Source organism: Alnus glutinosa, chromosome 6 (assembly GCF_958979055.1).
Source record: "Alnus glutinosa chromosome 6, dhAlnGlut1.1, whole genome shotgun sequence".
NCBI classification, from domain to species: domain Eukaryota; kingdom Viridiplantae; phylum Streptophyta; class Magnoliopsida; order Fagales; family Betulaceae; genus Alnus; species Alnus glutinosa.
The window spans coordinates 23426756-23447181 of record NC_084891.1 but is presented as its reverse complement, the minus strand read 5'-3'; the positions used below and the strand labels follow the sequence as shown (position 1 = coordinate 23447181).

Below are 20426 nucleotides of genomic sequence, written 5' to 3'. Positions count from 1 at the left end.
CTAATAGAAGGTAAGAAAATATTTTCACTAATCTTCTTACATGAGAATATTTAGGGGTACCAGTCGTGAGATTGGAGCTGACCCACTTGGCTTGTCTTTATCTCAATGAGATGATATTTGGTGACTAGTCTATTGCTCTTTCCTTGTGCATATTTCACCTACTATGGAATGTTTTGTCAATAATTAGTAGTTCACATGCAATTCGTGCCTTTTTGGGAATATCTTAATTGGAGGTAGCTGACATGTAATTTGATAATAGTAATGCTATATCCTCTCATATGTCGTGTGGCTTTTAAAATTATTATTAAATGTGAAATAATTATTATTGAATTTTAATTTAATGGTAATTTTAAAAGCTACATAACATTTGAGAGAACACAAGGAGGACTCCTCTTTCTAGTTACTCATGAACTTAATGGTAGCTTGCAAACTGCTAACTGTGTAGTTTTCATTAATGGAGAGGAAACTATAACGTGTTCATATGGATTTTTTTTTTTTCTAGGCAATAAAAAGTAAGGGGTGACGGCAGCTAGAACTTGAAACTTTCTAACAGGATATAACTATAATATCATCTTAGCCGTTGGAATGCCAGTGAAGAGGGGCTTAGACGGGCTTGCGATGATAAGCAACCTCACAAAGGACATGGTAATAGAAAGATGTTTTACAAGTTAAATTAACATGGATGCTAATGCAAGTGCAAGTTGTTAACTCCACAACATATCCAAATATTTTGATAAAACATGAGATATTATGTCCAAATATGATGCTCATATCAGAGCAAACAAAAACTTAAGAAACACAAATTTCGCCTGCAAACCGTCTTTCAAGATAGGAATGAATGGAGAAAAAGAAACCCCACTTCAGAAAACCAAAATATAGATTAGACTCTGGAAGAACGGGAAACTGATCTGTTCTTGCTTTTTTGCGCAACACTTGCACTGCTCTTATGCCCAGCGGCAGAAACTGATCTGCCCTGGCTCGCTACTCTCTTTCCTGCTCTTCTAGAAGAGCTCCAACTGCTGTTCCCAAGCGCGGCTTTGGCAACACTATCTGTCAGTACCTCTCTTGCCCTCTGAGGTTTAATTGGCTGCTTGTTCAGGTACACTAGCTTTGGAAGGAGATCACAAACTGCTTTGCGCAGCTGCTCATCGCTGATGTTGCTCTGGATTGAATTCCCCAACAGATTGAGAGCCTGCAGAGTGTTGTAGTTGGCTACGAGCTGGCCCAGTGCTTTTGTTGTTGTTATCTTGTTGAAGCTCAGGTCCAGGACTGTTAGCTTCAATAGCCTATGTAGGCCCTCCACATCGCTAATCTTGTTGCCAGCAAGATAGAGCTCCTTAATTAATGTACAGTTCGACAACCCTGATTATTACAATTGAGAGTGAACATTTAGAATATTGTTCTAAAAGTTACATGCAAAGTCATAAACAGGCAAAATTAGGATAAGTACCGTGTCCAATTCTAGAGATTCGGTTGTAACTGAGATCAAGCACCCGTAATCGGGTTAGTTCTCTGAGTCCTTCACCGGTGCTAATCTTGTTTCTTGACAAATTGAGTGTGTGAAGGCCCTTTGGGAGAGATCCTGGAGTTATTTGGACTGCAATTTGAGAAAGAGCAAAAATCAATCAGCTCAATTATGACTTAGGATATCTATAACCTCTGAAAATATTTCCTTTTCTGCTTGGAGCATTACCTATGTGGTTATTTGACAAGTTGACAGATCGGAGACTGGAGAAGCTTGAAATGGTGGGTATAACTTTTAAGCCAATACCCGAGATGTGAGCCACAGTGGAGGATGAATTCAGAGACTGGATGATACTATTGGCATGCAAAATCTCCTCTGAAAGCTTGGTATCATGCCGCGGGGTGAAGTGGGTTGGGCTTCTTGCTGGGGATCTATCAGTCTCGGGAGAAGCTGGGAAGAGAATGCCCTTATCATTTTCATGGTTATCAGTTAGTGAAAGTGGATATTGGATTTCAAGATCTTTCACCCACTTATCCACTCTTGCAAAGGGGGATGATTCTGAAGGGAAAGCAACCCATTGGTTCTGCTGCCACAAACCGGAAACTCCATTCTGAAAAGCATACCAGCTTTGGTAGCCATTATTGTTGTTATTGTGGCCTTTGTTCAAGGATTCACCAGTGAAAGATCCAGGTGATGCCATCTTGCTCGATTCCCTAGCTAGGTTTGGTTCTAGCGTATCTGAAGAGTATCCGCCTTGTGGATTCAGAGCAGCACGAGCAGGAAGTGAGCGTGATTTCAGGGTCTGCGCATTGTGCAAGTTTCTGTGGCTCCAGAGGAACAATTTCCACCACAATCTTCTACTCCTAGAGGGGAGAACTTGGCTTGAAGAATGCTTCTTCAACATCACTTTGTCTGCACTGAAGTGGGACATTACAGACCTGGGGCTGCCAGGATCAACATTCTCCCTCACCTTTTCAGATAACTCCTGCAATTCTTCAAAAGACTGTGACTTGGAAAGAGGCAACTGATCAGCTATCTTCCAAAGCATGTTCCTCATTTCCACATTGGAACAGGAGCGCTTAAGCACTGGGGAAGTCCAGAACTCGGCCTTCCCAATCCCAGGATCACTAAGATGTCCGCTTTGAATCAAATTGACACCCCTTTCACTATTCTTCTCAGCTTTGTCATCAAAATGTTCTTTCACCTGAGTATCAAATGCATCGGAGAAATCCATGTTTTTGTTTTCAGAATAAAGATCTTTATCACTAGAAATAGTTTCATGAGCTGTGGGATCGAAGTCAGTGAAGTCCCTCTTGATCGAGGAGTTGTCTTCATGCTCATCTTCCCCTTCATAAGCTATCTCCGCTGCTTCAACCCCAACAGGACTCTCATGGCTCATAACCTTGACGCTGCACTGAGAGGTGTTGTGGACAGTATAAGGTACCTCAACACTGAAAGTCGTCAATTTCAGCTCTTCAGTCAAAGACGATTTCACAGGATGTTCAATCTTGACTTGCAGGGTTTGCAAGTTCTTGAATTCACTGTTTTTCAGAGGCTCCTCATCCCCCTAAAGTAAACAAAGGAAACATGATGGAGTTAGAAAATCACAAAGGTACATGAATCCAAAAAACAATTAAAAAAAATATATATATATATATATATATATGTATCTTAATTTAGAATTCAACTGATTCTAACCTTATCTTTCTTCTTCCTTCCAACTCGTAAAGAGAAACAATTGAAGTTCGCCATTTCAGCAGATGGGCTTGCTTAAATTCTTAAGGAAAACTGAAGTAATGCACTTTTTTTTTTTTTTTTTTTTGTCTTTCTCCGATCTTCTTCGTCTTCCTCTTCTTCTTTTATACTCTTGCTGCTCACATCTGTAATGGCGCTAATGATTTATTTTAAACTACGGCAGGCAGGTTAAGATCACATTGTAATTTTTTTTCCCTTTGAAGAAAAAGTTAGCCATAATCAATGGGAAGTCGTGAAACCAGTGACAGAGCCCAACTCAAGCACGAACAGAGATTGGAAAAGAAAGAACCAGCGCTAGCTCTGGATTGAGAGGATGTCTCTAGCGTGTCGGCCAGAGTTGTATGCGCAGCAGCTTCTCTCCGGAAGCTTCACCAAACAGCGTTTCTTCAAAAACTTCCCTGATTACATCCAAAAAAAAGAAAAACAAAAAACAAGCAAACCCCATATAAGAAAATTCCAGAATGGCAGAACCCTAATAAACAAAACACGCCCAATAATATCAAACTTTGAGTTTGCAAACATGTGAACCCATGTCAAGAAGACTCCAAATTCGCATCAAATCAAAATATCATCCTCATCATTGAGAGAATTCCAAAACCAACACCATGCAACACGATCGAGTAGCTGAATCCTTTGTTTTGGAAAAATTAACTTTGATATAATGATCTTGTGAAAGGACCAAAATATCAGGGTTATTAGAAAGAGGAAGGAAACATGCAAAAAGATCTATAAAAAAGAAAGAAAATACAAGCCTTCCCTGTATGGTTTGAAATTAGTCGTACCTTTTGAAGCTGGACTCCGCCAGATTGTCCCCTGTAATTATTTTCCTCCCTCCAGCAGAATTGACTCAGGTGCAAAAACGTGCCGGATCACGGAGAAGCAGACAGAGGACCACCAACACGACGAGAGAGAGAGAGAGAGAGATCTGGTGGTGCTTGTTAGGTCTTATTATTCTTTTGCTTTTTTGACGTTTTTATTTATTTTTGGGAGTTCAGGAGTTGGAATTGGAATGGATGATCAGTAGGAGTATGTAATATAGTGAAACACGTACGCGCATGTAACGCGGTGTCCAAATACAATATATAATAAACAACAATTGTTTTATTTTATTTATTTGTAGTAAACAATTATTAATTCTCTTCTGTGTTTCAGTTACAGACTACTGTTACCTAACTTACCTTCTATAACAATCTTGTCGAAGGTTTGCTACACCACGACTCATGCTTAACTGTGAATCCGGGCCCATTTTCGTAACAAAATTGGAAATTGATTGGTTCATTTACGTTCTCCCAAGTTTTGGCCCCACCACTTTATTGATTTTAAGCTTTTGTCCACATACGGAGGGTAGTACAACCACCGCTAGATTATCTTCTATGTTTCTGGATAGATACTTTCTACATTACCTTTTCTTTTTTCCAAATAGTAATGAGTTAAGAATAAAAATTCAAATGTTTAAATATTTAATGTATATTCTGATAAATTATAAATTTCGGTGAGAGTTAATGGCCCCACACACCATTATGTCCGCACCAGAGCGGCGCCACCCATGCCGGCTCAATCTCAATAGGTCCCAAATAAAAGAGGCAACAAATTGGATAAGGATTTTCTATAATTGTTTATTTAAATTTGAGATAATTTTGATATGTGATTGTGAGAGATTATTTATAAGACTCATCTGATCGGATAAGTGGTTGGGCAGCCCAATTTATATTTGGTCAGGTGGGTCTTAAAAGTAGTCTCTCACAATCACCTACTCAAATTCAAAGCCAATAGATGTAGAGGATTCTAATCCAAAAAAAATTCTTATATATTAGGACAACTTCACTTATAACTCGATCTTTCATTACTTTTGTAATTAAGTACTCAAACTTTAAAAAGTGACAATTTAGGGTATCCAACTTCTAATTTTTTTTTTTTTTTTTTAATTTCAACCCTCTGTTATAATTTTTTATTAAATCCTATAAAGTCTCAAAATACCCGTGTTTTTTTTTTAATATATATATATATATATATATATATATTTTTAAAGATTCACGCACGAGTATTTTTATAAATTTTGTTAAATTTTGACTAATACCTAAATCTTTGTAATTTTTTTCTTTTTTTTTTTTAAAAAAAAAATTACTGGTATTTTGAGAATTTTAACAAGATTTAACGAAAAATTATAAAGGAGAGTTGAAATTGAAAAAAAAAATTAAAAATTAAAAAAATTAAAAGATAAATATCCTAAAATATCACTTTTTAAAATTAGAGTACTTAATTATAAAAGTAATGAAATATCCAGAGTTATAAGTAAAGTTTTTCTTATATATTATTAGTCGATAAGAATTACGAGTGTATTTTGTCTTTTTTTTTCGTGTAAAAGTTTCAACACTTTTTACTTCTATGTATTTTCTTTCCTGTGAAAGTCTGTATTTTCATCCTTATTTTTACGTGTCTGAGAGATCTAGAGTATACAATAATAAAACCAAACAAAAACTTAATTAGTAATTTATACAAAAAAAAAAAAAAAAAAAAAAAAAAAAAAAAAAACTTAATTAGTAAAACGAGAAGAATGAATTATCATAATAGAAAACCTTAAAGAGATATTATTTAATTAATTTTTAAATATTTTAAAAAATATATCTTATTTAAAATTATTGCTTTACATAATATAATTTTTTATTTTTTATTTTTATAAAAAAAAAAAGGTCAATTATTATGTTTTTTAGTGGCAAATATTATTTCTTTATTTCAAAAGCTTATCTATCCAATCCTAGTGGCGCACATGGCAAAATGAGCATATGACAGAATCTGTCGTGTTCTTTTTCGCATGCATACGATACGAGACTAATGCGTGCCACGTCATGCGTGCAATACTCGCAAGTTGTCACCTTTTTTATCTCACTCACTGAAGTCACCCCTTACGTGTTCATCTTCTTTTCTTTATTTCTCTTTCTCTTTTCCATTCTTTTCCCTTCCAAAGCTTCCACCTACACCAAGTCTCCCCTCCCTAAATATATAATCAATTATGCACTTAACTGGTTAAAGTACTATTTGAGATTAGGATTTCATAGATAAAAAAATAAAAATTATTTTAAATTAAATTATAGAAAATAAATTTTTAAAAAATTATAATTTGAAAACTCATAAAATTTGTTTTTTTAAATCATAGATAAAATAAAGGTTAGTCTGCAATTTTAAATGTCAAATTGTGATTTTGTCAAACGCTTAACTGCGTTTTTAAAAATTATTTTTTCAAATCGTAAATCCAAACGGACTCTAAATCTAAAAATTATTTCATAATTTAGAATTGGCATTACTATTAATCCATCAATTATTGAAAAGTCTAACAGACATTATCAAATGAGTCCAATACTTTATTTAATTGAATTATAGAGTCAATTTGATTTTTATAGTGCCTATATTTGTAGTTTACGTGTGATAGAAACATTTATTTATTTTTATTTTTAGCCCGTCGAAATTATTTTTACAGCAGAATGTACTAGTCCCATTGGGATTTAGGGACTTTTTTTTTTTTTTTTTTTTTTTGAGAGGGATTTGGGCTTTAACTCACCTTCTTTTCCCTCCTTAATAAATAATAAAGAGAAGAAGCCTTCATTTCTATAATGATATAAGAGAAATATAATCCTCCTTGAAAAGGGGGAGACATATGCTAGTGGCTACCAATAAAATGGTGTCTAATTAAAGATAAGGAAAATAAATCCAAAGGTACGGAACGATAAGGTAAAAAGTTCTGCAATCCCAAGTGAGTGGGAAAAAAAAGTTAGAGACTACTTATGAAACCTACATAACTGGATAAATGATTAATCAGCCTAATTTTTATTTGGTCGGATAAGTCTCATAAGTGATCTTTCACAATCACATGCCGAATTAGTACGAACCATGCTGTGGGAATTTGTAAATAATGTTTTATTTTGAAGTCCAATGGGATTTGAAGTAACTGCCGCACCCGGATGAATGCTCACTCAATTAATGTATCCATTGCAAAGATTTGCACGCCATTTATTTGTTTGTAGTGGTCCACCAAAATAGACAAATTTTTATTATTATGTATAAGAAGAAAATGTAGACATCTCGCACATGGACCACAGATCTAGACCTCAGCGACATCTTATAGATATTAAGAGTAGCCACGTCCCAACTTTTTTAGCCATGTAGTTGTGGGTTGAAAATGGGACGATCTAGATTTTTTATTTTTTTCAATGATTTTTTTCACTTTGGTGATCAAAGATGCAGATGGGCAATGCACCTTTTTCACATTATTGAAAGAAAATATAATATAAAAAAATTAAAAATTTTACGTGTTTTGGTATATAACTTACATCTATATGATAAAATTTAAAGAGCTATATTATGCTCTTATTCACTTGACCGTTTTATAATATAAAAGACTCATTCATATATTATAATCAACCTTATTTTATGCATTGTAGCTAATTAAAAAACTTTTTTTTTACCTTATTCACTATTTTTTCAATGCAAATTTCAATGGATTTTCAATTTAATATTATTTCTCAATATTTTTTATTGTTTTCTTAAACCGTCCAGAGAAATGATTATAGCAAAAAGAGAAAAAAGATATATAAATGATTAAAAACGAATACGTACATAAATTATAGTGCTGGCTTAAAAGTAGCTAATCAAAAAAAATAATATATACGTTTTAAATAAACTGTTGAACTTGATTTTTACCTCATATTAATTAAATATATACAATTAGGAGATTTTGGAGCATCTTCCGGAGATGCTCTATTTTTTTTGTTTTTTTTTTAATACATCAAAGAATAACTACAACAGAGAACAATAAACAAAGGCCGGACAATCCAACAATGATCCAAAAAACTAATAGAGTAAATATAAATTAAAAGGGATTAATGTATCAAATAAATCATTCTTGGCACGAACACTAAGAAAAGTAACCACTATTTAAGGTGGTTAAACAAGACGCAGACAGGAGCATGACGGTCGGAAGACCCTTTAACCCTATCCAAACTCCCGATAAAAAAAAAAAGTAAAAAAAGAGGCAAATAAATTAGATAATGACATAACCTACAAAAAAACCATCAAATTAATGATGATGAAGATGCATCTTGTTGACGCTATTCTCTAATGCACTTTATACAAGCGAATAAACGCAAAACAGCTTCTCTTAGAAATGAAGAGCCATTCTGAAAGCTGAAGCTTATACTGTTCGCACCTTTCTTTTTTTTTGGTAATTTGTTAGCATTATTGTCTGCGATTAGCCTAGACCAACATAAGAGCCAGATTAAATATGCCTCTAGCTAGCCTTCTATGTCATCGATCTGTTGGTGCATTTTGATATGGACATAAATCATCATGGGGCTCACTCAAACAACCCCACCACATGGCATAGAATCAGATAGTTAGTCCACAAGTGCAAGCCTATCACGTGGCATACAGTGAGGCAACTCCACCACACCACACGGAGCTTCACATTAAACGGGTCACCATCCTCGCAAGACATATATTGTCTCTTTTTTCTTGAACTCTCTCGATTCATCCCACTTTTCTCTTACAATACTTTATTGACTTAAGTATTGGAGGCTATCCAATTCCTTCTGAGCATGGCGTTTTTTTCGTAACTTTTTCTCTGTTTTGCAAGAGCCCATCGTCCAATGACTATGGTCGGCAATTTGAGTTGGACCCGCAACCCCGACACAAACACGACACGAAATTACAGGATTAGGATTTAGGTTAAACAAATTGGCAGGTTGGCCTGTTTACTGACACGATTATAAACGGGTTGACGGGTCAACCTGCATGTTGATCCACCAACCCGTTTATGACACGTTTAGTAATCGGTTTATCCGCCAACTCGCAGGTTGACGAGTTCAACCCGTTTACTTTAAAAAATAATGATAATAATAAATCAAAATCAAAATAATAAAAGTGTCATAGTCTTTACAAAATTCGGGTCGTGTCGGGTTAATATTGCCCACTTGTTTAATCAGGTTGAGTCGCGTAACTCGATGGGTTGGTCTTGTTATGTTTGGGTTACGGGTTTCAACCCAATTAATAATCGTGTTGGTTTCGGGTTAGCCTAATCGAATTGACGGGTCAAGTAGATTGACCCAAACCCGACGCACTAACCGGAATTGCCCACCCTAGTCCAATCTGACTATCAACAATTGGTGCCATCTATTGGAACAGTGTTCGAACCTCATTCTCCTCCAAATCTGCATCCACCCATAGCAAATTTGCTTTCCCCCATGCCAAACCTGCAAATCTGCATGCATAGTTTAAGGAATCAACCATTAATTAATTTGTTTTAAGGATTTTAAACTTGAGCTTAATTAACGTGTATAGTTTGAGGCCATTGCTACCAGACAGCAAATCTCGGTCGTTCATATTCTCAGAAATGTGTCACTAGGGAAATAGTCATTTACTATAAATCCTTAAAAATATATAACCTGAAATTCTTAAAGAAAATTGCATCTCCACAAAGCGTGAAATTGCTAATTTCTGTAGTATTCATTAATACAAAGCATAGTACACCTCGTTGGCTTTGGTTTATTCCAACACACTTGCAACCCATTTTTAATTTATTCAATAGAATAATACTAGAAACTGATGAGATCGAATTAAATAGCTATAAATATATATTTATATATATAGATAATTTTTTCAAACTACCACTTCATTGTCAATGCCCTCTACAAACTATCAATTGTGTCAATGTCCCTCCTAAACTACCAAAAAATATCAATTTCCCCCATTATGATAAAAAAAGCCTTTATAAAATTATTAATTTTTTTAAAAAAAAAAAATAAAAAATTATTATAAAAATCTAAAATAACAAAAAGTAAAAAAAATAAAAACTGGTTTTTCTTCTTCTTTTTTTCATTTGTTTTTTTAAAAAAGAAATTAAAAAAATTTGTTTTTATAATTTTCAGTTTCTTTTCTTTTTTTTTTTAAAAAAAAATAATAAACGATTTTTTTTATAAAAAAAAAAATTTGGTTTTTTTTTTTTTTTTTTTTTTTTTTGTTTTTTGAATTTATAAAGACATTTTTGTCTTATTGAAAAAATATTTTGTCTTTTTGTTGGTCTTATGGAGGACATTGACATTTTTTTTGGTAGTTTAAGGTGGGACATGGATGTACACAATTGGTAGTTTGAAAAAACATTGACAATTGAGTAGTAATTTGATGAGATAGTAGCCCGTAGATAGGGATGTAAATAAATCGGTCCATTCGACAACCCGCTCGGTTTAACCTGATCCAAACTCAAGCTCGATACTGTAGAAACTCGCTCGTTACTGTACAAATCTGCTCGATTAGTAAGTGATACATACCTGACTCGCTTGACAAAGCTCGATAGGGGCTCGCGAGTTCAGCTTGTTTAAAGCTATACCAGATCGCTTGCCCAGCTCATTAGTCCGACTCGTTAGCTCGTTCATATCTCTTATATATTACTAAAAATGAGTTATATACATTTAAGCATGTATGTTATAGATGTTACTTAATATTTATATGTGTGTGTATTAGTTAACATACTAACTAGTTAGTTCATAAACTAACATATTATTTATAGTTTATTAACATATACTAAGTAAATGTAATTAATTATATGTTACTCGATATTATTATTTTTATATGTATACTAAATAAGCATATAGTATACTAGCTAAGTAAATATTGTATTACATATTAATTATAATATTTTGATAAAAGTATTTAGTATGTTAAACTAATATATTAAGTTATTAATAGTTAGTATGGAGGTTATTCACAAACTCGGATTTGAACTTCATTTTAATTATACATTGAAAAATTTAATAGCCTACCTCGAGCTCAGTTGAGCCGAGCTTGTCGAGTAATCCGGCTCGGCTCGCTCGAATGTCATTCTCAATGAGCTCGAGCTCGAGCTCGCCCGAGTTTTAAACGAGCCAAACTTGAACACGCATTATATAGCTCGGCTCGAATTCGTGCTCAACTCATAAACGAGCCAGTCTTAAAATCTTAAAACTCTACTCGACTCGGCTCGATTACATCCCTACCTACAGGTTTCCTCGTATAGGCATTCACTTTGTCATACACACTTGCCACATAAAAACAGGTTGTCTTTAATTAGAATCTCATTGAATAATTTGAAATGTTAGAAATTTAACATCTATAATTCTTCATATGAGTATTGATATATAATATTCCGAACTACTATTTAATTAAAAAAAAATTGAATTAGCAAATTCCAATGATGATAATATTATATTAGAAATTTAACATCTATAATTCTTCATATGAGTATTGATATATAATATTCCGAACTACTATTTAATTAAAAAAAATTGAATTAGCAAATTCCCATGATGATAATATTATATTAATCATTATATATATACTTTGAAATAAACAACAACAGAAAACAAGAAAAATTAGGTGGAATGATGTTTGCCACCTCTAGAGGGGGTCTTTACCACTTACAATTGGAACTTAAGAGAATGGTGAAGGATAAATGGAAATGCTATCAAAAAATAATATAGTTGCGGCTCAATGTGCCACATGATGGGTGCAGAAGTTTGCAATTCTTAAGATTTTGTGAGCTTTTCAAGAGGAAGAGGCTAGGATAGATCCTAATGTTCTCATAATTAGGGAAGAAATCCTCCAACCTTGAGTAACAGAAGGATTTTGGAGAGCTAAGAGTACAACTTGTGAATCACCTTCCAGAATAAAGTGATCTAGTTGTAGTGATGACGCCAGTGAAACCGCTAAATTGGTAGCAAGTGCTTCTCCATAGTTTGGATGACAAGAAGGAGAGAGTTGAGATGTCATACGAAGAATGCGGCCTTGAGAATTTCTATAGACCACAGCTTGAATCGAGAAAGAATCTCTGATAGCAGTATCAAAATTGATTGTAACTCATGGTGGTTTATGAGATATCCATTTCTCCATCTCTATGACAGCGGGGAGAGACATATGTCAATTATTGTAATGCTCCATAGCAATCAGATTTATGTGTTTGGAGATGTGGTGGATATTAACGCTGGTTCCTTCATGATGAGATTTATTCCTATAGAACCAGAGGAGGTCACAAGCCACTGCAGCAAAGATTTGGAACTTGTCATTAGGTGAAGGGATATTAAGAAATGCTCGTGGTGAAATAATCTTTTGTATCCAATTTGTCAATGAGATAATGTTAAAGGCCGATGAATCCAGGGGCCAAAATGAGTGCCTCCAAACAAATTTCGCAAAAATGCAATTGAAAAAAATATGATGAAGTGAATCATCACCTAATTTGCAAAGCGAGCATATCGGCAATCTATTTGAGGATGGTAATATAAAGTTGATTCTAGAAGTTGTAGGAAGGATGTCCCAAGCAATTTTTCACAAGAATAGTCTTAGCCTGTCATTAAAGTTCAGTTTTCAGAGGCTCTTCTAAAAGGGTTGAGATGAGGTAGAAGCCAACTCGGGATGAATTATAGCTAGGATAGAGTGGTAAGCTAACCAATTGTAAATTTCCCCGATGGAGTATGAGTCCATAAATATTTTGGAAAAGTGGGGGAATAAATGTGAAGTTTGAGAATTTCTTGCGCAGAATTTCTTGTATGAGATTTAATCACTCGATCAATTATTTGATTGTTTATATGTGAATCTGTTTCAAAGGAAAAATAAATAAATTATAGCCTAGTTAAATGCTTCCACGTTAGAGTATTTTGGTCTTAGCCACATATACTCCATTAAAAATTAAGAACAACTTCAAAGTCAGAGGCTATAAAGTGCTAGTCGATAAATTTTTGGGGGAAACTTCATTTAATTTTTTTAAATTGTCACCGCTTTTACGATTGCCTTTTAAAGTTCAAAAACTCTCAATTTATTATATCCAACTTTAAACAATTTGCAATGTCATCATTCCATTTAAATTTTCCTTAAATCCTTTCAAAATTCTCAAAATACATTTTTTAATTATAAAACAAAAAAAAAAAAAAAAAAAAAAAAGCAAAGATTGAGGCGTGAGTATTTTTGCAAATATCGTTAAATCTTGACCAATGCCTAAATATTTGCAATTTTTTTTGTCCTAAAAAAAATGAGAGTATTTTGGGAACTTTGACACCCTCCGGTTAGGAGTTAACGGAAAATCCTAACAGGTGACATTGCAAAAAATTAGAAGGTTGATACACTAAATTGAGGGTTTTAAAATTTTATGAGAGTACGTAATTACAAAAGCGATGACAATTCAGGAAAGTTAAGTAAAGTTACTCCTACATTTTTATAGTTTCACCCATATGTGAAGCGTACGTAGCAAAATAAAGTACAGACTAAATAAATATATATATATATATATATATATATCACTACAAAAAAGCTAGTTTTTAGTGACCTAAATTTAGTGGTGTTTTTTATTGTTTGACACGTCACTAAATATTAGTGACCTATGATTAGTGGCGTTTTTGTCACGCCACTAATCAATTCGTTACAAATTTTTATTTAGTAGCGTGTTTAACTGCCATGCCACTAAATTAGTGGTGTGTGTTAGGAACAGCCACACCATTAATTATGGCATGGCAACAAATAAAAAATCATTCATGCAGTACTAACAAATGAATTCAAGCCCCTTTGATCATGCTGAATCATCTGCAACAAAACAAAGGCATGCAAGAAGGCAAACCAAAACATCGGTGGCCTCAAAGCCATGTCCATCATAAATATAAAACCAACAAAATCCTAAAACTTTAAGATCTGCTACAATTAAGAAGAGTAACTGATAACGCCCAATCCCCCACACTCTTACGACACCATCGATGTAACCACTAAATTGTGTGCTTCAATCGGCACTCCAGTTCAAGCTTGTGCAGTAGATAACCTGCAATTTAATGCAAAAAATAATATTAAATTCAACGGTTGAAAAAAAAAAAAAAAAAAGATTAATTTTTCTTCTCATATATATCTTGGTTCCTTTTTCTTCCTTCTTCACCAAAACATTTCTTCCATGAAACAAAAATCAAACCCATACTATTGAAACATAGAAAATTACCCATTTGACTAAAGCACCCAAGAAAAGGAGAACCCAAACTTCTCTACCCATTCATTTTCGGTCAACACCCATATGTGCATAACCCAATCAGTTCAAAGAACCGAAATTTTCTAAAAGATTCAAAGACAAAAGAGATCGAGAAGGGAATTGCCTTGCTGAAAGACCACCACACAACTTAAAAAAGAAAAAAAGAAAAAGAAAAAGAAGAGGCCACCACACATATAATATATATAATAAAAGAAACAAAGATTATCTATTAAAAAAAAAAAACCCCGAAGACAAAAAAGAAGAAAGGAAGACAAGAAAGAGGAAAGGAAGAAAGGAGTACCTATATATGTTTTTCTGAAGCAGAGGGAGTGGATTTCTGTGGTCTCAGTTTGGTCAGACAAAAGGAAAAGGAAGACAAAAACGAAAATAAATAGGGGGTGAGCAAGAGTAGAGAAAAAAAAAAGGAGGAAAAAAATGGGGCAAAACGAAAAAATTAGTGGATACCACACCACTAATTTAGTGGCGTGTCAATATGATACACCACCAAATAATGGCGTGTTAGTATTAACATGCCACTAATTTAGTGGCGTGTTAGTGTTAGAGTAACACGCCACTATTTATTTTAAATATACAATAATTTGGATTTTTTAAATAAATTAGTGACGTGCTGAATGTACCGCGCTACTATTTAGTGACGTGGCATATTCAGCACGTTACTAACTCATGAGGTGGCATATTCAGCACGTCACTAAATAAGTTTCATAAAATGAAACCTCACTAATTAGTAACGTGACATAAAGTGGGTTACTGTACCCACGTCAATAAATTGCTAATTTTTTATATTGTTATATATATATAAAAGGCCACTTCATCGAAGTTGTGTGTGTTTTCGAACACATGCAGTAGAAATAACATGCTTGTTTTGAATATAAAGCAAATAAAGCATCACTCGGAAGGGAAGAGAGGGGCAGGAAGGAGAGAGGATGGAGGACTTAGCTCATCATCCGCCTGAACTATAACTAACATGGCCATGATTAACATTAATTATCATCATAACCAATACAAGTCTCCTCCTACCATAACCATCCATATGGCCTCCTTAATTCGCTCTCTTAAAGTTGTACGTTAATTAATTATCATTTGGATGTTGAATACAAGCCATATATATATATACGTTGCATGGTCTAAACCTTTTGCCATGCATGCATGTGGAAAAGCAAAAATTAGTATTAAAAAATATTTTTTATCCAAGATGGAAAATAAGAAAACGAAAAAGAAGAAAATTAGTATTAATTTTTTTTTTTTTTTTTTTTTTTTTTTTTTTTTTTTTTTTTTTTTTTTTTTTTTATCCAGGATGGAAAATAAGAAAACGAAAAAGAACAGAGATTTGATTTAAATGAAAGGTTCTTTTGAGGTGACTTTGCCAAATGCTAATTGGTGCCGTTTTAGTGACATTTGGTTGAAGGTTTTTTTTTAATATATATATAATAGTGCTTTTGGTTGAAGTTTTGTGAAGTCTATTGGCTATAATCATGCATGAACTAGCTAGCCTATACTTTCATTATAATTTAATTTTTAGTACCGGCCTTCTTCTCAAACAGGATGCTGCCATTTCTGGATCCTTTGATAAGTAGATCTCAATCTGCTTTCATCCCGGGGAGAAGCATATCTGAGAATGTTCTTTTGGCTTAAGAATTGGTCCGAATCTATCATCGGCCTGGGGTAATCCTAGATGTACAATGAAGGTAGATCTTATGAAGGCGTATGACTCTGTGAATTGGGATTTCTTGGTGCATTGTCTTTCCTGTTTCGGGTTCCCTGCTCAATTCACTAAATGGATCAAGGTGTGCATTACTTCCCCAAGGTTTTCTATCTCTATTAATGGGACTCCGGTGGGGTATTTTAGAGGTGAAAAAGGTCTAAGGCAGGGTGACCCTTTATCCCCTTATTTGTTTGTTCTAGCCATGGAGGTTTTCTCTAGATTGATGCAAGAGTATACTAGAGAGGGGTCAGGGTTTAAATATCATCCTAGGTGCTCCAGGATGAATATCACTCACCTCTACTTTGCAGATGATTTGTTGTTGTTTTCTGATGCCAACTTATCTTCCATCTCAGATGCCAACTTATCTTCCATCTCAGTCATTATGGCAGCATTATTGGAATTTGAGGGATTGTCGGGGTTAAGAGCCAATCCTTTTAGGAGCTCATTTTTCTGCTCTAGAGTCTCGAATAGGCTGAAGGCTTCCTTGCTGCAGGAATTACAGATGCTGGAGGGGAAGTTGTCTGTTCGATACCTTGGGGTCTCTCTCATTTTTTCAAAATTGTCTGCTGGGGATTGCAGAGTTTTGGTAGAAAAAATTGTAGGCCGCATTAATTCTTGGTCCTCCAAAATGTTGTCTTTTGCAGGGAGGTTGCAACTTCTTTCTTCTATCCTCTATAGCATTCAGGTTTATTTGTCTAGCACCTTCATTCTTCCTAAGAGCATTCTTAAAGATATTAGTAAAAAAATTTAGCCGTTTTCTATGGAATGGTAGTGATGGTAATATTGCCAATTCAAAAATTTCTTGGAATGATATTTGTTTCCCTAAAAAGGAAGGGGGTTTGGGGCTAAAAGATGTTGATATTTGGAATATCTTTTCATTTGGAGTATTTTTGCTAAATCTGGATCCATATGGGTAGCTTGGGTTCATGAGTACCTGCTGAAAGGGAGAAGCTTTTGGAATGTGAGCATCCTTAACAACAGCTCTTGGTGTTGGAGGAAGTTACTAAAAATCAAGAGCTTAGCTCGGGGTTTTCTTAGATTTGATGTTGGGAATGGTTCCAATATTCACTTATGGGTGGATAATTGGCACCCATTTGGAGCTCTCTTTGACAGATTTTGCTTTAGAGTTATCTATGACTCCAATAGTAGATTGGATGCTAAGCTAAATACTGTCCTTAAGCAGGGTGATTGGTGTTGGAGGCCAACGCGCTCTGAAGATCTTGTTGCTATTCAAAGTAGATTGATGGATGTGCCGATTGGTGGAATTGACAAACTTGTTTGGACTCTTGTCAAGTCTGGTGTGTTCACTTGTGCAGAAACTTGGAATCACCTAAGGAAGAAAAAGGTGGCTGTGAGGTGGTGGCCGCTGGTTTGGCATTCTTTTGCTATTTCCAAACAAGCTTTTATCTTATAGTTAGCTATACATAATAGGCTAACTACTAGGGATCGGTTGCTTGCTTGGGGTTTTAAAGGATATGTCAATTGTGGTTTCTGCAGGGCTGGAATTGAGAGCCGAGATCACCTTTTATTTTCTTGTGGTTTTAGCTCCCGGGTTTGGAAAACTTGCTTGCAGCAATGTGGCTTGTTAAATTGTTATACCAGTTAGAGTGAACTGATTGATGAAGGATGCAAAATCTGGAATAGTAAGAGTTTGATGGGGACAATTTGTAGATTTATCTTGAGCTCTGTTGTGTATTGGTTATGGCGAGCTCGAAATGAGTTAAAAGTTGGTGGACAACCTCTCACTGGAGAATAAGTTTTGAAGCAAATTTTTTGGACAATTCGGTGTAGAGTTTCTGGAAATGGCAAATTCCCAAAAACTATGGAGGATGTTATTCTTTGTCACAAATGGAACATTGATGCTTGTATTTTGAGTTAGTTGTTCCATTGTGGGCAGGGCTTTTTTTTGGGTGTTTTAATTTAGGTCATTGAGTGTAGCGTGGATATTCCTAGAGTGTTTTATCTGGTTTTTCTGTTTTTGTTGTTTGGATTGTAAACTTTTTGTTGTACAGTTGATTCTTTTTGTCAATATGTAGTTTTACTCATTCTTTAAAAAAAAAAAGAGTAGCAAAAATAAATATGTATAGTAATTAATAATGAAAGAAAGAAAGCAAAAGTTACAAAAAAATTCATTAAATTTAAACAACTATTGATTTCTACCCTATAGTGAGGTTGGGTGGATCGAATATTCTTCTCTTATACAAATCTTATTTGGTTGGCAACAAATTATTACAAGCATTCCATAACATCTTAAACCACCCTCGAGATGCTAATCCTCATGATCCCCATCCACAATAGTAATTGAACTTCCTCCTTTACACAGCACACTCCTTTCCTTCTCAAGATGATAAGCACTTTTGGCACAAAACTCTCCATTTGACGTACCAACCCATACTAAGTAATCTTTTTGTTGGTGGGGGCTTATTGCCAAGCTTCATATACTTGTGACTTTCTCCTCAATAAATTAGCTTTAGTTAATATTAAGAAGTGAATTTAATTATTTAATTAATATTTTAATACTCTTCTTCACGTATGCACTCAACCTCCCCAACATAAAAAGAAAAAAAAGAAGAAGAGAAAAGATAACACAAAATTTTGAGGTGGTTGAGTCTGAAAGACTTTCCTCGTGAGTTTATTGACTAGATTTATTTGTATTACATATTTCTCTAGTTTTGATTTGGAGGTGCTTTTGGTGGATTGGAGCAAGGAGAACCGGTGGGCTTGGGTTCAAATCGGAAGAGACGCTATGGTCTGTTTGAATACAAGTAGAAAATGTTTTCTACTTGTTACAGTGTTTTTTTATAAAAAAAAAAAACATATTTTATTAAACTTTTTTTAATTTTATTTCACAAAATCAAACATTGAAATTCGCGCATCAAATATGAATCAAATTCTAATTTTAAAAATCGAACACCCAAACACAAAATTAAAATGATTTCCAATTTGAGTTTCAGCTTTCGATATGAAATCTTTGTTCCTAAAGTCACTAGGTGAATGTATGCTTGCTTTTGGCTATGTCCATGATTCTTTTCGTATGGATTTTGTCAAACCCTCGGCATATGTTTGATCTGAAAGATTAATCTTTGCTCCTCAAGTTAATGTGTGAATGGATGCTTGCTTTTGGCTATGCCCATACCCTCGGAAAAGGAGGTAAATAATAAATATTTAAATATTATAGAAAAATAATAAATAATCATGTGTGAGTGCACTAAAAAAGCCATTAGTTAAAATAAAAAACATAGCTTTAATTAGTCATTTTAGATTAAAAAAATTAGAAAAGCAGATGCGAATAACCTTATTATACAAACTACTCACTAGCTTAAATTGAATCAAGTCGAACCTATATGAGTTTGATTTTGTTAATAATATTGTTTAAGTTTGATTTGTTTAATGAATAAATTGAAATTGAGTTGAGCATATATAATCGAGCTTGAATTGTTTATTTATAAATTATAAATCCATCTACATAAAAACAAAAATCTCACGAGTGTGCAGTTAGTCAATGGACAACAACATCTCAATTCTAATTTTTTTTAAGTAATTGACACAATATTTCAGCAAGAAATATTTTTTTCTCAAACATGTCATGAATTTCGTAAAATGTTAATAATAATAATAACACAAATGATAATTTTCATAACGACAATAATAATATAATACTAACAATAATAAAAATGATAAGAGAAACATGCCCAATAAAAAAAAAATGGAAAAATAATAAAGGGGCAAAGGAATTTTGTTTGTGATTGGGCTGGGTCAAGATAATTTGGGCTCTAATTGAAAATACACCTTGAATTAGCACTAGAGCTCTAATCGAGTCGAATTGAGCTGGATATTAAATGTTCAAGTTCGGTTTGTTTAATTTTTTTTTTCAAACACGAGCCGAACTTGAGTTTATCACCGAGTTAAATAATATGTTCAAACTTTGTTCATTTATTTTTTGAATGAACTCAAACTTGTTTACGAGCTACTCAATTAATTAATTAATTCATTATATATATATATATAAAGTAAATGTTGTACTTATTTAATTTTTTTTTTCATAATCTATATTAATTATTGTGAAGATTTTACTATTTGAGTTAATTAGATAAATTAAGAGCTTCTCTATCTAAAATCCTTCTTTTTGTCTCCCCGGTGTGGATTCGGTGGTTGGTGTTCTCCTCCTAGTCCTTTTGGAATATGGTGGCTTATTTTTCTATTTTTTTAGTTTGTTTTGGCAGGTAAGCTCACTGGAGAAGGTGCCGGAGGCGAGTCGCCGTCCTGTGCGTGTCAACAACAGAGATATTGTCCAAGCTTCAACTGTCGTTTTCTTGGAGGCCAGATTTGCGCTTTTCCGTTGTCTTCTGTTGGACATGCGCCCTCCAGCCTTGTTCACCATCGTTTTTTGGCGTGACAGTCGTTTCTCACGGCCGTGCGTAGACTCTGTGGCCGGCGCGTGGTCATCACACGCTTGGGTGGTT

At 34.1% G+C, this 20426-nt stretch overlaps 1 protein-coding gene across 1 annotated transcript; it reads right to left on the bottom strand.

Moving 5' to 3' along the window:
- Positions 1-701: 701 nt before the first annotated feature.
- LOC133870378 (uncharacterized) lies at positions 702-4231 on the bottom strand. The gene is made up of 5 exons (XM_062307487.1): positions 4003-4231; positions 3164-3618; positions 1694-3032; positions 1451-1597; positions 702-1362 (listed from the first exon to the last, which is right to left on the bottom strand). The coding sequence occupies exons 2-5, from the start codon at positions 3215-3217 to the stop codon at positions 881-883; spliced, it is 2022 nt and encodes a 673-aa protein (XP_062163471.1). The 5' UTR covers positions 3218-3618; positions 4003-4231; the 3' UTR covers positions 702-880.
- Positions 4232-20426: the final 16195 nt, after the last annotated feature.